The 17,482-nt window shown below is 38.7% G+C and overlaps 1 protein-coding gene across 1 annotated transcript in view; it reads right to left on the minus strand.

The window, feature by feature from the left end:
* Positions 1-1,958: 1,958 nt before the first annotated feature.
* LOC108429876 (von Willebrand factor A domain-containing protein 5A-like) overlaps positions 1,959-17,482 on the minus strand; it is a 43,933-nt gene continuing 28,409 nt past the window's right edge. The window contains exons 9-23 of the mRNA XM_017701936.1: positions 16,736-16,880; positions 16,559-16,638; positions 16,353-16,467; positions 16,091-16,249; positions 13,356-13,459; positions 12,976-13,196; positions 11,760-11,784; positions 9,388-9,455; positions 9,214-9,238; positions 7,684-7,727; positions 7,515-7,539; positions 6,840-6,880; positions 4,695-4,831; positions 3,676-3,799; positions 1,959-2,091 (exon numbers count right to left, since the gene is read on the minus strand). Of these exons, the coding sequence (XP_017557425.1) occupies positions 2,012-2,091; positions 3,676-3,799; positions 4,695-4,831; positions 6,840-6,880; positions 7,515-7,539; positions 7,684-7,727; positions 9,214-9,238; positions 9,388-9,455; positions 11,760-11,784; positions 12,976-13,196; positions 13,356-13,459; positions 16,091-16,249; positions 16,353-16,467; positions 16,559-16,638; positions 16,736-16,880 (1,393 nt within the window). The 3' untranslated portion in view covers positions 1,959-2,011. The remainder of the gene's footprint in view (positions 2,092-3,675; positions 3,800-4,694; positions 4,832-6,839; positions 6,881-7,514; positions 7,540-7,683; positions 7,728-9,213; positions 9,239-9,387; positions 9,456-11,759; positions 11,785-12,975; positions 13,197-13,355; positions 13,460-16,090; positions 16,250-16,352; positions 16,468-16,558; positions 16,639-16,735; positions 16,881-17,482) is intronic.

Below are 17,482 nucleotides of genomic sequence, written 5' to 3' on the forward strand. Positions count from 1 at the left end.
TGTTTAGGTGTAGTTTTATTCAGCAACAGTAGCACAAAAATCAATAGAAACCTATAGACGTCCTCATATGTATAGCAAGACAAATGTGTGTGTGTTGCAAATATTTGGTAGATGGTTGTACTTTATTGATCTGCAATAGCAGCAAAATAAACCATTGAATGTACAGCACAAAAACAGCATACACAGACTATAAAATGTGGTGCAAAACAAAAAGCTTTGGCTCGATTATACAAGCCCAATTCCCATGAATTTGGGACGTTGTGTAAAACATAAAAAAAAACAGAATATGATGATTTGCAAATCCTTTTCAACCTATATTCAATTGAATGCACTACAAACCAAGATATTTAATGGTCAAACAGATAAACTTTGTTTTTTGCAAATATTCACTCATTTTGAATTTGATGCCTGCAACACGTTCCAAAGAAGTTGGGACAGGGGCAACAAAAGACTGGGAATTGAGGAATGCTCAAAAAACACTTGTTTGGAACATTCCACAGGTGAACATTTTAATTGGAAACAGGTGAGTGTCATGATTGGGTATAAAGGGAGCATCCCTGAAAGGCTCAGTCGTTCACGAGCAAGGATGGGGCGAGGTTCACCACTTTGTGAACAACTGTGTGAGCAAATAGTCCAACAGTTTCTCAACATGCAATTGCAAGGAATTCAGGGATTTCATCAGCTACAGTCCATAATATCATCAAAAGATTCAGAGAATCTGGAGAAATCTCTGTAAGTAAGCAGCAAGGCAGAAAACCAACATTGAATGCCCGTGACCTTCGATCCCTCAGGCAGCACTGCATTAAAATCCAACATCATTCTGTAATGGATATTACCACATGGGCTCAGGAACACTTCAGAAAACCACTGTCAGTGAACACAGTTCGCCGCTCCATCTACAAGTGCAAGTTAAAACTCGAAAGCCATATATCAACAACACCCAGAAAGGCTGTCGGCTTCTCTGGGCCCGAGCTCATCTGAGATGGACTGACGCAAAGTGAAAAAGTGTCCTGTGATCTGACAAGTCCAGATTTCAAATTGTTTTTGGAAATCATGGACGTCGTGTCCTCCGGGCCAAAGAGGAAAAGGACTGTCTGGATTGTTATCAGTGCAAAGTTCAAAAGCCAGCATCTCTGATGGTATGGGGGTGTGTTAGTGCCCATGACATGGGTAACTTGCACATCTGTGAAGGCACCATTAATGCTGAAAAGTACATACAGGTTTTGGAGCAACATCTGCTGCCATCCAAGCAACGTCTTTTTCAAGAACGTCCTGCTTATTTCAGCAAGACAATGTCAAGCCATATTCTGCATGTGTTACAACAGCGTGGCTTCATAGTAAAAGAGTGCGGGTACTAGACTGGCCTGCCTGCAGTCCAGACCTGTTTCCCATTGAAAGTGTGTGGTGAATTATGAAGCGCAAAATACAACAACGGAGACCCCGGACTGTTCAGCAACTGAAGTGGTACATCAATCAAGAATGGGAAAGAATTCCACCTACAAAGCTACAACAATTAGTGTCCTCAGTTCCCAAACGCTTATTGAGTGTTGTTAAAAGGAAAGGTGATGTAACACAGTGGTAAACATGCCCCTGTCCCAACTTCTTTGGAACATGTTGCAGGCATCAAATTCAAAATGAGTGAATATTTGCAAAAAACAATAAAGTTTATCCGTTTGAACATTAAATATCTTGTCTTTGTAGTGTATTCAATTGAATATAGGTTGAAAAGGATTTGGAAATCATTGTATTCTGTTTTTATTTATGTTTTACACAACGTCCCAACTTCATTGGAATTGGCGTTGTATTTGCATGGGTACTAATTGAAATGCGAGCAGTCATGCTCTCGACATCAACAAAAAAAGTCTGCAGCTTTTTATCATTTGGTGAAGCAATAATGGATCATTTTTATTTGAAACAACAATTTCCAGCGAGAAGGGACCTTTGTGTCGTTAGGAGTCCAGGAATGGAGAGGTAACTGGTGGATGGCCATACATCAGCATGCAGGAGGAGCTCAAAATCCAAGATTCCCTTCCTTCACCTGACATCCCAGCAAAGCACTTCCGGCCTTCAGGCATTCAGACAGGTTCTCCACTGAAACACAGCATCATGAAACATGAATCACAACCATTACACTGAGCTCTCCAGTTTAATATACATACCTACCTCACACCTACATTATTATATCAGGGTGCCAGAAATCGAATTATGAAAATCAATTAAATCAATCAGATATTCGCCACATTCCAATACAGGAAGTCTGAGAAAGTATGCAGGCTATAAAGACCAGTAATTCTGGTGACATTTGTGAGTAACATTGATGCATTCCACCAGACAAGCTCTCTCTGCTTGGCACAAGTGAGCACTCAATGCTGTTTCTGCTATGGAAATTAAGATTAGGAGCACGAACCATATCAAACATATCTAAGCCACCTGACTAGGATTTCCCTGGATGGTCCAGGTTTTTGGTTGTCTGTCCTGGAAATTCCTGTATGCAAAATCTCTAGGACTTCATGCATTTTCATATTGCTGCTGTCAAAAGAAAAACTTGTATATCCATTTGTCATTTTTGAATTTTTGGCATAATTTGAAAATGTCTGTTGCCCTTTATATTGTATGTAAATTCCATTCTTAATGAAATTTACATACAATATAAAGAGCAACAGACATTAAAAATAAAGTAGATTTATTCCTTCTCCTGTAAAGTTACCATTTTGGAGATACAGGGTTTTCTTTTGACAACAGCAATACAATAGTATTTATTACCTTTCATTTGATTGGTCAAAATCATATGTATATAAAGAATACTTTGACTAGTTCTGATTATCCTCAATGTTTGGACAAACATTTGGGGACAGTGCACTGCTGTTGACATGTATAGACATTTGGCAGCATTTTAACTCATTAACTGAGTAGATTGGGTTCTGCAACTGAACTGATATCTATTTTAGACTGCATCATAAGCATAGCAACCCATCAGCTGAACCTAGTAAAAATTCACATCACAGATCAAGTGACCAGGGTTAAGGTGACAACACTAGGCAGCAAACAATTTGATATACTTTTTGTTATTTCAACAGTTAAAAATGTTGGACCTTTAAAATCTCTAGCTTATTACATACTAAGGTTTATTGTTCAGTGACTACAGGGACTTCAGTGCAAACTGTTTTTTTAACAGAGAAAATACATAAATGTGTAGGTTGCTTTGGTCACTCATGCTGCCATCTTGCCAGTTATTCTTTTTTTTCTCATAACTCTCTGTTTGGAGTCTGAAATACCTCCATTTTGAGGGCCATGTAGCCCTAACACTTTGCCCTAGCCCTCTATCTCAACAAAAATTGGGACATCCTAACCTTGACATGAACCAAAACAGAGGTCTAAGGGCGAAGTGGTAGGGGCAGTGGGACTGGGCCTTAGTGCACCTATGTGGCAAGTGTACCTAATAAATTTACTAGCAAGCACTGCTGCAATTAAGGTATTTAATAAACTGGCATCTCAGTATAATCATGGGACTCCAGTAAACTATACCAGACAGAAATAAGACCCAGCACACATGTGTTGTGAATTGTGACTAAACCAATCAGTGTTTCCTCTCAGGTTTGCTGTTTTACGTTGAATGTAAGAGTCATAATGATTGAAATATTCTACACTGTGTTTGTTGGTGATGTTCTGTGTCACCTTTCTGAGAATGGATCCAGGATGTGGCCTTCAAGGCAATAAACTTCCACTCTTCACGTTTATCTGCCCTGAAACCGTGGAGCCAAATCAGAGCCAGAACAGTGGCCCACACCGCACTGTCCACCTGCACACCATCATCAAAACCATAGACAGATTTCAAAAGGATCAAAAAACATTTGGTTGTATAAATATCCCATATCCCATTCATCATTGGTCAGTTTCTAACCTCAAGACCACTGTTGGCCAGTTATTATTTAGGTAGTGGACTATGAATGTATCAAGCACAGTGGTTTTTACATGTCAGCATAACTGGTAGGTGGATCCTAGAACCAGAAATCTCCAGGCAAGAGTGACTTACTTTGACCACAGATAAAAAGCTATACATTTAACTTAATGTAGCTAATTGCCTATAGTAGGATACAGTGTCTAGCTACAAACTACAGTATAATAAACCTTCATAACATGCACCAATAACAAATTTAGAAAAGCTAAAATAACCTACTCACTGGACGTTTTGTCTGGGACTCGGGGCAGCAGGACAGCAGTGACTTTACATAAGGAAGAGCATCTTAAGTAGCTGATAAATACATATAATTAAATCTGATTGGTACTTTGGCAGATTTCACATCATCTGCACCAAATGTAGCTACACCCAGTTCAAATCAAACAAAAGTCAACTTTCAAGTCAAAAAGTCAACAGGTGTCTTTTATACAGATGACGAGTGGAGGATAGAAGAGCTTCTTAAAGAAGAAGTTACAGGTCTGTGAGAGCCAGAAATCTTGCTTGTTTGTGGGTGACCAAATACTTATTTTCCACCATAATTTACAAATAAATTCTTTAAAAATCCTACAATGTGATTTCCTGGATTTTTTTCTCATATTGTCTCTCATAGTTGAAGTGTACCTATGATGAAAATTACAGACCTCTCATCTTTCTAAGTAAGAGAACCTGCACAATCAGTGGCTGATTAAATTCTTTTTTACCCCACTGTACATTATTGTAACTCAGCATGACAAACCTGGGCCGGCATCTGCTTGTCCAGATTCTTCTCTGCCTTGCCAAGTAGATCAAGAAGTCGAGTCTCCAAATCCCAGAACCCTGCAGCTTTCTGGTAAGAGATCAGCTCCAAGTAGGGGTCCTTCTGGGATGGTGGGACTGACATGAAAATATGTTCTAAAGTATTTATTTTAATTAGAGAATCATATGCAGTACTGTGTAAAAATCAGACATATTTGTTAAATTTTTTGTCTTAAGCTTGACTGGACTTAATGGTAGTAGGCAATGTTTCTACTGACCTAATACTAAAGCTTCTGCTAGCTATCTTGGTAGAGCTGGCTTCAAAAATGGCATGAAACCCCGTTTAATTAAAAAAAAAATCAAACAAAAATGTGAAAAAAATCCAATAATTTAATTTTCATAGACCTTCAAAAGACCAGTCTCCCCAAACATATAGTGTAATTAAACCTTGCTCTGCTCAACAAAAGTTCACTACATAACAAAACACTTCTGACTCGAGATCTTATTAAAGAACATATGCTAGATTTTATGTTTCTGTCAGAAACATGGCTTGGTGATGCTGGCACAGCAACTCTACTTGAAATTGCTCCTGAAAACTACAGATTTATATCCATACAGTAAGACGGGCAGATGAGGAGGAGGAGTGGCCTGCCTTTATAATAGTGACTTTAACTGCAAATGAATTCATGAATTCTTGTCTTTTGGGTGTTGCTATTAATCTTTTTAATGATGAAGACTGTGTTTATATAGACCTCCAAATTCTATATTTACTACAAAATAGTAAATTTGATCAGAAATTGTGGCATTATGATCAGTTGTGTCTACAAAATTCTTCTCTCTGGGCACTTTAACTTAACTAATCAATAATCCTTCAGATAGTAATGCATTAGAATTCATCAGACTCCTAGAGACATTTGATTTGAAGTAGCTCATGGGCAGCTTATACCTACAAGCTTTTTTAGAATGTGCTGTTGGCATCAAATTCAACATATGATATGTTGTCTTTATATCATTTTCAATTAAATATAGGGTTCCAATGATATGCAAATCATTGTATTCTATTTTATTTGCATTCTGCACACTGTCCCAACTTTTTTGGAAATGGGGTTGTACATGCCTGTCTGTTTTCTGCCCCCTGCCTGTGATAATGATGAGCACTGAAGTTTCCTTAATAAAACTGCATTGCACACATTGCCTTGCTGAAATAAGCAAGGTGTTCCCTGAAAAAGAAGTTGTGTAGATGGAAGCATATGTTGCTCCAAAACATGTATATATTGTTCAGCATTAATAGTGCCTTCACGGATGTGCATGTCACCCATGCCATGTGCACTAATGCACTTCCTTACCATCACAGTTACTGTCATTTGAACTGTGTGCTAATAACAAGCCAGATGGTCCCACTCCTCTTTAGCCCAGAGGACACAGTGCCCATGATTTCCCAAAAGAATTTCAAATTCTTATTTGTTGTACCACAAGACACTTTCCCACTTACCCTCAGCCCATTTTAAATAAGCTTGGGCCCAGAGAAGGTGGCAGCATTTCTGGATCCTGTTTATATACAGTTTCTTCTTTACATCGTAGACCTCTAACTTACATTTGTGGAGGCAGTGACAAACTGCCTTTACAGACACTGGTTTTCAGATGTGTGCCTGAGTTTTCCATTACACAATCACATCTGCTTTTAATGCAGTGCAGCCTAAGGGGCTTAATGATCACTGCCAGTCAATATTGGTTTTTGGCATTGTCCCCGTTCATGCAAAGATTCCTCCTGACTCTCAGAAATGTTTCATGCACCACAGATGAAGAAATCCCCACATTCTTTGCTATTTCACATTAGTTGTGAATTGTTACACCAGATGTTTTTTTAGCATTACAGAACTTTATCAGTCTTTTACAACTGGTAAAGGAACTGGAATTTTATCACATTCAAAACAGGCATATATTTAAAAAAAAAACCATTTATTAGTTTCAATATATATGTGTTATCTATGTACTTATTTTACATTAAATATACATCTTAAATGATTTGCTCTCATTGCATTTAGTTTTTATTTATGTTTACCACTGCATCCTAACTTTTTTGGAAATTGGGTTGTAATTAAACAAGACTCTTTCTCTGGGTTGCTAATAAAAAAATGTGTCTTACCCTGTGCTACTGATCCTGACTGATGTCGATCGTTCCTTGCCCTGGGTAATTTTCAGAAAGAGAAGAAGGAGAGGGAAGCTGATGACCCCTGTTTAAAGTACTGAGACACAGTAAGGATGCAGTAATTATGCTAAATGCAGTCATCATGCCTCAAATTTACCAGATATAGTGTTTCCAACACCTAATTTTTACTTTGGCACCAAGGTATATCAACATCCATCCATGTATTTTTCACCCATTTCAGAAGTATAAGCATAAGCATTTTCATTCATAAGCATTTTCTGTGAAAGGAATGACGGTATTGTCTGTTAATTTTACTGAAAAAATATCTGTAATCTATGTTTTACCAGGGTTACCTAGAATTCTTCAGATTTCAGTTTTACTTAATTACCTCTTATTTTCTTATCAGATCTCTTCTAAAGTGAAGTGAATTGTCCTGCATATGCACAAAGTATATACTGTAATTTAACTGAATTTTCCATTAAATGTGTGACTGGATTGACTGTTAAATTCTATGGAAAATGTATCGGCATTTTCTTCAGCATATTTTCCTTTTTGGGGGCATTTTTTACAGTGTATTCAGTGTTACTTTGATTTGGTTGGATGTCTTCACTGTTGTACTGAATTGCCTGTAATGTTGTTAACAATGTGTAAAAGAGTGGATTTTAAACTTACCTTGCAAGAGTTTGATATTCATGTTCTGCACAAAGAAAAGTTATTGAGAAAAATAACTTATTTTAGGGGGAAAATATATGAAGCCACAAAAGGCTATAATTTTTTTGCTCTTCTGGAAAAATGGTGAAGAGTTAGTAATATAGTATCTGATTTCACTCTGATAACACACCTGCAAATGCTTCATAGCAGGACTGAGGTGAACTTCCCATGGATCTTTTTCAATAAGTGAGAGAAACAAGAGGAGGAAGCTGGTGAGTACTGTACACTGAGTACTGAGAAACAACACAATAGCTATGGCCAAAATAAACCCTATAACTGGCTGCTGAATGGTGGTCTGTGTGCTTGCCGTTAAATTAACTTAAACATACTGAAAATAGTTAGAAGTGCATTTGGGTAATTTCAGGGGTTGATTATTCTAGTCCAGCTCACATCTTCAGTTTTGACCTATGTTTGACCCCTTTTGCCAGAAATTATAGTTTCTTTTGTCAGTCATTAACACTTCAGTTAACTGTAATTCTCCTGCCAGAGTATATAAAACAGCCATATATAAAGGAATATAAAAACAGCTGGTGGGCTGTAGTGCAAAAAGCCTCAGAAACTGATTTTTAGTGTAATATTTTATAGCAATAACAAAAATGGCAAGTTAAAGCTGAGGCAGACAGCAGGCCAGAACAGTTGTTTTTATGTGTATTTGAAAGACAAGGTATAGTTTCACAGTGAAACACTGCATTCCTCACACTCAAAAATGACATACATTAAGCCTATACATAAAAAAAATGTAAAAGTGCAGTGTGCCATCTAGTGGTGAAGTTGCAGATTGAACTGAATACCCCTCCCTCACCACTCCCTTTCCAAGTGTAGTAGAGACTATGACATGTTTGAATCCTGGTGAGGCCACAGTCCAACAAAATAAACTGATTAATGATAAATCGTAAATGACACTTTTGTTAATACCGCTAAATCTGTGGGTCATCAATAATGGCTAAAATTCTCAGCCAGCCGATGTATTGGCTGGACTTTAGTGGAGGATCCAGAAGATTTTTCTCTTTTGAGCTGAAGGAAACATACTGAAGGCATTTTTTTTATATTGTGCTATATCTGTGATATACATTCTGTATCTGTGCGCATGTGCTGAAGTTGTATTTTAGGCTGCCTGTTATTGTGGTTACCCTTGTATGGTCATGTTTGTCACACCTGTTACTTGTCCTGTATGAGCTATGCCTATTCTTGGCATCAGTCCAGCTATATAATTGTGCTAGCCCAATGACTTACGGGCTAGCCGGATGTCTTTGACCTGCATGCGCAACGAATAAACTTCACTTGTCAAGACATATGGCTGGTTCCCTGGAACACAATGGTTTGGTTTTCTACAATACGTTATTTTTTACGGATAAAACAGTAAAACTATGGAATGTTTCATATATGGAGTGAATAAATTGTCCTGTGTATATACACAGAATATGTACTGTAATTTAACAGAATTTTTTATTCTATAGATTCTATTCTATAAACGAGTGACAGGATTGTCTGTTAATCTTACAGATAGTGTACCCATATTTTGCATTTTTTACAGCTCTTTGACACTGTACTTGATAGTCTGGGTTACTTTGATTTGGTTGTCTTAGGGCTGTACCGAATTGCATGTGATACTTTATGCAATGCTTTAAACCGTGTGTAGAACTGTGCATTTAAAACTTACCCTAGACCATTTTCGTATTCATATCCTGCACAGACAAAGAAAAGTACGAAAAGTAAGAAAAATTAAGCCAAATAATGGTAATCATACAAGCCCTCATTTATCAAAGTTGCATACGTCAAATATTGGATTTAAAGAAAACTCCTCTCTGTTTTCCTGTTTAAGAAAAATCCCTACCTGCTAGTGATTCCCATTCATATGAGGGTAATGCTCCATACCAGGACTGAGGTGAACTTCCCGTGGATCTTTTTCAATAAGTGAGAGAAACAAGAGGAAGAGGCTGATGAGCACTGTTCACTGAGTACTGAGAAACAACACAACAGCTATGGCCAAAATAAACCCTATAACTGGCTGCTGAATGGTGGTCTGTGTGCTTGGCCATTAAATTAAGTTAAACCTGAAAAACCTGAAAAAGCATTTTACTCATTTCAACGGTTGATTTTTCTTGTCTAGCTTGCGTCTTCATTTCGACCCTATGTTTAACCCCTTTTGCCAGCAATTATGGTTTCTTCTATCAGTCATACTTCACTGACAGGGTATAGCTTCACAGTGGAATAATACATTCCCCACACTCAAAAAAGACAAAGATATATAGTATCTTACAAAAACCAGTACACCCCTCACATTTCTGCAAATATTTTATTATATCTTTTCATGGGATAACACTATAGAAATGAAACATGGATATAACAAAGTAGTGAACAGCTTGCATAGCAGTAAAATGTACTGTCCTCTCAAAATAACTCAACACAGCCATCAATGTCTAAATAGCTGGTAACACAACTGAGTACACCTCACAGTGAACATGTTCAAATTGTGCCCAGTGGTGTTGTTGTCCCTCCCTCATGGCAGGTGACTTGTTAGAGAGAGCAGGGCTGTTAAATTTGGTGTTTTGGGTACAGTTGGCTCATACTGGCCACTGTATATTCAACATGGCACTTCATGGCAAAGAACTCTCTGAGGATGTGAGAAATTGAATTGTTGCTCTCCCCAAAGATGGTCTAGGCTAACACCCTGAAAATAGATGCATGAGAGCCGCCAGCATCTCTGCAGAGGTTGAAGAAGAGGGAGGTCAGCCTTTTAGTGCTCAGACCATACGCCGCACAATGCATCAACTCGGCCTACATGGCCGCCATCCCAGAAGGAAGCCTCTTCTGAAGCTTACACACAAGAAAGCCAGCAAACAGTTTTCTGAAGAAAAGCAGTCCAAGAACATGTGGAAGGAGGAGGAGTGCAAGGTGTCTAACATCTACCAGTTCCTTGATGTCATTATGCAGTGGAAGAGGATTCCAGTAGCAACCTGTGCAGCTCTGGTGAATTCCATGTCCAAGAGGGTTAAGGCAGTTCAAGATAATAATGCTGTTCACACAAAATATTAACATTTTGAGCACAGTTTGTTTACTGTGAGGAGTACTCATGTGTTGCCAGCTATTTAGACATTAATGGCTGTGTTTTGAATTATTTTGAGAGGACAGTAAATTTATACTGCAGTTATATCCAAGTATCATTTCTATAGTGTTGTCCCATGAAAAGATATAATACTTGCAAAAATGTGAGGGGTGTACTTACTTTTTTTGAGATACTATAAATTAAGCCTGTAAATGGAAAAAAAAAAAAACAAAAAAAAAAAACAAACTCTTAAAGATGCAATGTGTACTGCAATGTGTACAATGTGCCATCTACTGGTGAGATTGAACTGAATACCCCTCCCTCACCACTCCCTTTCCAAGTGTGTAGTAGAGACTTTGGTGGGTACATAGCATATAGACTGGTGCACTAAATTACCTGTCCAGCAGTGAACAAGAAATCATTAGAAAACATTTGTCCCTCATCAGCAATTTTTATTTGAGAAAGGCTAGTGTTTATCCTTGTTTTCTGCTGTCACTAAATGGTTATCTAGCACCGGCAGCAACCACTGATTCTTCCTTTCTGTGTCTTCCAACCAGCGCTACAGCACCTGCTGCTTAAACATAAAAAACACAAAAGGTGCTCTCTAGAGCCAGTGTTTGGTTTGTCCATTTTGAGATAGTGTAGGAACATGGTGGTGCAACATGGTGGATGCTGATGAAAGATATGTAGATCTGATATGTAGATCTATGTAGATCTGAAAAGCTGATTTTATCTGGATTATAATATTATGGATAGTGGCTTATTATAGGGGTGATTTATTTCCATTTTTGCATTTTGCAGAAAAGATGTATTGGCAGGATTCTAGTGGAGGATATAGAAGATCTTTTGATTTTCTGATTTCATGATTTTTTGTGGATAAAACAGTAAAAGTATGGAATGTTTCATATATGAAATCAAGGAACTGTCCTGTATATACACAGAATATGTACTGTAATTTAACAGAATTTTCCATTAAAGGAGTGATGGGAGTAATTGTGCTATAGAAAATGTACTGTTTTTTCTTTAATATATTTTCCATTTTTCATATATATTTTTACAGTATACTTTATATGCTGTGCTATTTTGATTTGGTTGGTTGTTTTCAGTGTTGTACTTACAATGCTTTAATCAATGCTTAAAAGTACAGATTTTAAACTTACCGTATAGGCATGCCAGTTTCACCTCCTACACAGACAAAGAACATTTATTAACAGAATTTACTCATTTTGGGAGAAAAATGCATAAACCTGCAAAAGCATTTCATGTGCTTTTCTGACCAGAGAGAGAAGAGTTAGTAATACAGTATACCACTGCCCATGTCACCTGCCAATTTTGTAGGGGGACTCAAATTTAAAATTTTATTTAACTATAACTGCATTATATACATGCCACCCCCCACCGTGAGAAGTTATTGGAGGAGCCTGTTAACCTGTTAACATCTGCTGACTTACTTAGTATGGTTTTGAACCTTCTGTTTCATATATGTGGTTGGTATAATGTAGTGAAGAGGTATTTAATTAAAATTCAAAAGGTCCAGTTAAAGAAAATATCCTTAAGCAAAGGTCCAGAACATCATAATGTCTAACTTCAGTGCCATATACTGTTTACTGAAGTAGCCTAGTACTTATATCGACATCTTATACAGTCAATAACTGAATGTCAAATCAAATAAAGTACAATTCAGTCACTTTTTAACAATATTTATTGCCATTTTTCTATTTTAGAGAAAGCTTTCTGAAATAATCTGGCTCACTTTCTTCTCTGACTGCCTTGTCCCTCCCCTGTCTGTGCGTCACTCACAGTCTCAGTGCTCATCGTAATGCACAGATCTGATTAGCTGAGTAACGTCACATGTTAGTGATGGTCCGTGAGTCTCCCAGGCTGCTAAACTGGTACCATAAATGCTAAAAAAATCATGTCAATTAAAATAGGACCTGATGTTAAACCTCACTGAAATTAAAAAATTCTCCATAGTTTACCTATTATATGACCAGGTCCACATAAGACAGCATCTGGGTCCGGACTGTAGTCCACCTATTTGTAACCTCTCATGTAATGGGTAACACCTCTGCTTTCTAAGCTGTAGACTGGGGTTCAGTGCCCTGCCTGGGTAAACACCCTACATCATACTAATAAGAGTCTTTGGGCAAGACTCCTAACACTACCTTGTAAAAATGTGCCTACATATGTAAAAATGATCATTTAACAATCAATTAATTTATCAATTAACTATAAATCGCTCTGGATAAGTGTGTCTGCCAAATGCTGTAAATGGAAATATACATGAAAGTATTGAATACAAACTTCTCCCTCAATACTGGGCAGCATGTGAGTTTAGAGTTCTGAAATTTTTAATAATAAAACAGTTAAACATACCACATGCTTGCGCCACTGGCACTGTCCTCCTCACCAGTGGTCCTTTCACTGGCTTTCCACTGCCCTTGTGGACGGCAAGGAAAGCAGTGAAAGTGCTGCTCACTCCCACCTGCACACTGAGCTCCACCACCTTTACTCTTAAGCTCTCGTCTTTCTTTTCCCTCTGCTCCATTTCCAGAGATCGGATCAAGGAACAAGCAGCCAGCCTATGAATTCCCAGCCTTCACACAATATCAACAATGACATTAACAGCTTTTACTTCCAGCGTACTGATATTGTTAATATCTGAGGTAAAATTACTGCTGTAAAAAAAATCATTATTAGTATGCAGCGCCCTCTATAGACTGCAAGGGCAAGTACACTGTGTGTGTGTGTGTTACCCTGTGTCCCCAGAAGGTTTAAGGCAGAAGCTGAGCTGGCTTGTCATTGGTTGTTCTGCCAGACCATAGTGCACAGTGACACTTCCTTCACTGTCCTCAGAACTCTAAGTTAGACAGACAAAAACAGATTATTATATAATAACTTAATCATCTATATTATTTTATACCTCTGGTCAACTATTAGAAGTAGTTCATGTAAATTAATTAAAATTCTTATTCACATTATCAACTTGTTTTTACCACTTTCCACATTTGCAGATGACACCACAATTGTTGGATCTCCAATGACAATGAGGAGGCCTACAGAGAAGAGGTCCACTTTCTGACACACTTGTGTCAGGAGAACAACCTCTCTCTCAATGTCAACAAGACCAAGGAGCTCCTAGTGGACTTCAGGAAGCAAGAGAGAGCGTACACCCCCATTAGCATCAACGGAGCCAAAGTAGAGAGGGTCAGCAGATTCAAGTTCCTCGGTTCACATCTCAGAAGAACTGACATGGACACCACACTGGTGGTAAAGAAGGCACAACAACGCCTCTTCCACCTCAGGTGGCTGAAGATGTTTGGCATGAACCCCCGCATCCTCAGAACATTCTACACATGTACTGTGGAGAGCGTTCTAACAGGCTCCATCACCACCTGATATGGAAACTGTACTGCCATTGAGTGGAAAGCTCTGCAGAGGGTGGTGCGGACAGTGCAGCTCATCAGCAGGGTCCAGCTCCCAAACCTTTTCTTCCACCGGGCCATCAGGCTGCTTAACAGCCAGTAGTGCTGTTATAACAGTCTATAGGCCTGTCACTGCACCTCTGAGTCATCATCTCCATGGACAACCACCACTTCATCCGCATTTCATCAGACTCACTCCAATCCTCTGCACCCTCTGCATTTTGTTCATTTTCCAAATGAAAACTTCTCTACAGGGAACACCTTTAAATATGCCATTTTCTGCTAATTTTAGGGGACAATTTTTATGTATTTGCTGCAGTTAAAGTTAATATATAATAAAAATGGTCCTATGAGTTTTACACATTTATTTTGTTAAATTAAACTAAAGTAAATTAAGTAAAATAAAGAGTAATTGTGTATCTCTACAGGATGTGCACTTATTCTCATTTTTGCATATGACTGTATAGACACCATATGCCAAATTTTTGAGTTCAGGCATTTCAAGCACACCCATTGCTATAAGTGTATATACTTTTTTTTAGTAGTGTACAAAAATAAACACATCACCATGCAATTTCAACACACAAACACTGACAGTGTAACGCAGGGGTATTTAATTAAAATTCAATAAGATCCAGGTAAAAGGTCTGGAACATCATAATGTCTAACTTGCATCATGACTTTATTGTCAGTTTTCTCTTTTTAGAAAACAAATAATCTGGCTCACTTTCTTCTCTGACTGCTGTGTCTCGCCTCGTGACTCCCCTGTGTGTTCGCCACGCACTCGAATCTCAAAGCTCATCGTAATGCTCAGATCTGATTCGCTGAGTAGCATCACTTGTGATATATCCAACAGATGTGATTGGTCTGTGAGTTTCCTGGGCTGCTAAAGCTACCGTGAAGGCTAGAAAAGTTACGCCGATTAAAATAAGACCACCCTGTCAAAATTAAATAATTCTCCATATTGGTTATGGGTTATAAGTTCAGGTCCACATAGCACAGTGTCTGGGTTTGGACTCGGACTGCCTGTTAGTGACCTCTGGTATTATGGGTCATACTGAAAAGCTCAGAGATGCTAAATTTATGCCCTGCAAGATCTGCTCCAGTTAACTGTAGCAAAAACAACACCAAAGCCACAAGGTGGCTGACCACGCAAACATAGAGTACAGCTGCCAAAGGCTGCAATGTACTTCTTGCAAAACAGAATTCTCAAGGTTTGCATGAAATCGAAAGTGCCATTGCGAGTTTGCAAACTTGCATACTTTCTGCAGTTTTGCTTTGCCTGTTGTGGATGCTCCACTAATGCAGGAGACACTAGGTCATTTTATGATAACTTCTATGACTACTGGAAAAAGATTCCATCACAGTTATAACTATGGCGACCTGTGAGTCCATAATGCTGCCACCATTTAAGGTGGAATGGAAAAATTTGAACAAGAAGCTGGCAAATAGAAATCCTCGTCCTTGTGTGAACCTATATATAAGATAACCTTGCTGACTACTTGTTAGTACTACCGAATAATAGAATTAACACCTCACATTTAGGAAGTATTTATTGTTTATTTAATAAAAGCACATTGTGCAGTGAAATATTGGCGTCTGGATAATGTTCTGAGGTTGTTTTTCAGGGTTTGGGCTCGATCCCTTAGTTCCAGTGACGGGTGACGTTAAAGCTACAGCATACAAAGGCATTTTAGACAGTTATATGCATCCATATATGCTGTTACCTGTGCCTCCTTGTACATTCATTATTGCACTGCCAACAATCCTAAAACATTCCTAAACATTCCCTCCTAAACATTCCTAAAATAAGAACAGAAGGTTCTGCAAAAGAGTTTGCAAGCTGCCAAAGGGATGTTTTTAGGTACTGGTCTGCTAGGGTGTTCAAACTTTTGGATCTGTCATGATGACTATTTTATTTTTTAATGTTTAATAATAAGAACATACCTGTGCATTAATATTTGCAGAAAATTTTATACTTAAAATTAAAATCACTTCTGTGTTTGCATCTTTTCACTTCAAAAATCATAGTGTACATATTATATATATTGACAGAGCTTTCTCACCTCTCCTGTGAGCTGAGCGTACAGTAGTGCCCTCTGACCCTGAAAGAGAACATTGAGGGGAGGAGACAAAGTAGTGACAGACATGCCCTCTGGAAGGGTCCATTTCACAGAGATGTCAACAACAGCGGGCTGCAGGGCGAAGCTGAGGGACTGCATCACCTGCAGAAAAGAGGAGACGGATCAGAATCGATCTTCACTCTGCTCTTGTCTTTGTTTATATTCTACTAACAGTGTAAGCACACACAGCCATGCCCAGACTTACTTTGAGCTGCAGTCGGTCATTGCTTGTGATGAACTGGGCAATGCCGCGTCCTTCTTTAGCCATTCCTGTGATCAGTGCAGTGCTGGCTCCCTGACCAATGCCAAAGGTGAAGCACCTGGAAGTGAATAAGTCCAATGTATCAGTCCATCCTACCATCTCTACAAAACAGACTGTGATCTCATGTGTGCCTGAGTGAATAAACTGACCTGCTGGATCTAGAGTGAGTTCTGACCAGGTCCAGGATCTCTTTGGTGTTAAAGACACCTCCATCAGTGAAAACAAACACCTTGTAAAAGAGAAGAAAATTTTATGTGGTGAGCACAAAAAACCTCCACCCCTCCTCCCCTTTTTGGAGATCAAGACCTAGGTGTTGAGCACTGTACCTGTTTGGGGTGATCTGGAAGATTGTTTTGGCTATAGATGTGCTGCAGTGGTTTCAGAATCTCTGTTCCACCCATGTCCGCCTGCATAGCCTCCACTTTCTTCATCGCCTCCTCCATCGTCTGCTGAGTGTATTTCACACTCTTACTGGAACAAAAAAGAATGAAATGAACTCATGCATCAGTGAGGTGAAGCTGTTTTCAGCTATCAAACTAAGGCCCAATCCCATTTCACCCCTCACCCCTAAGCCCTCTGTTTTGCACGTTCATGTCTAGGTGTAGGATGTCCCAATGTTTGTTGAGATAGAGGGGTTGGGTGAAGTGTTAAGGCTAGATGGCCCTCCAAACTTTTTCAGAGACTCCAAACAGAGTGTTGTGAAAATTAAAAAAAAAATATGATAACCATTGTATTTTCTTGGTTTAATGCCATTTCAGTGTATTATAGTGATTTTCTTCATAACAAGCATAAAAATTGCTGATAGCATGCTAACCTCTCAGTAGCTAGCTAACTTTCCCATTCCACCTTAAGTAGTCCAGCAGTTCTGATGCCTGAAGCGCCAGAACGTAACTTCTATGCCATTTAAGGTGGAACAGGAAAATCTGAATGCTTCATATCACTGAAGAATCGGGGTGGGTGATAATAAATAATTGCCCCCCTCTTTTTGAAAGCATATGATGCCCTAAATGTGACTAAAGCCCAGCCGTGAGGAGCTGAACTTTACCCTGCTCTGCTGTCACTGCAGACGGGCC

This window comes from Pygocentrus nattereri, chromosome 7, assembly GCF_015220715.1.
Source record: "Pygocentrus nattereri isolate fPygNat1 chromosome 7, fPygNat1.pri, whole genome shotgun sequence".
Lineage (NCBI taxonomy): Eukaryota > Metazoa > Chordata > Actinopteri > Characiformes > Serrasalmidae > Pygocentrus > Pygocentrus nattereri.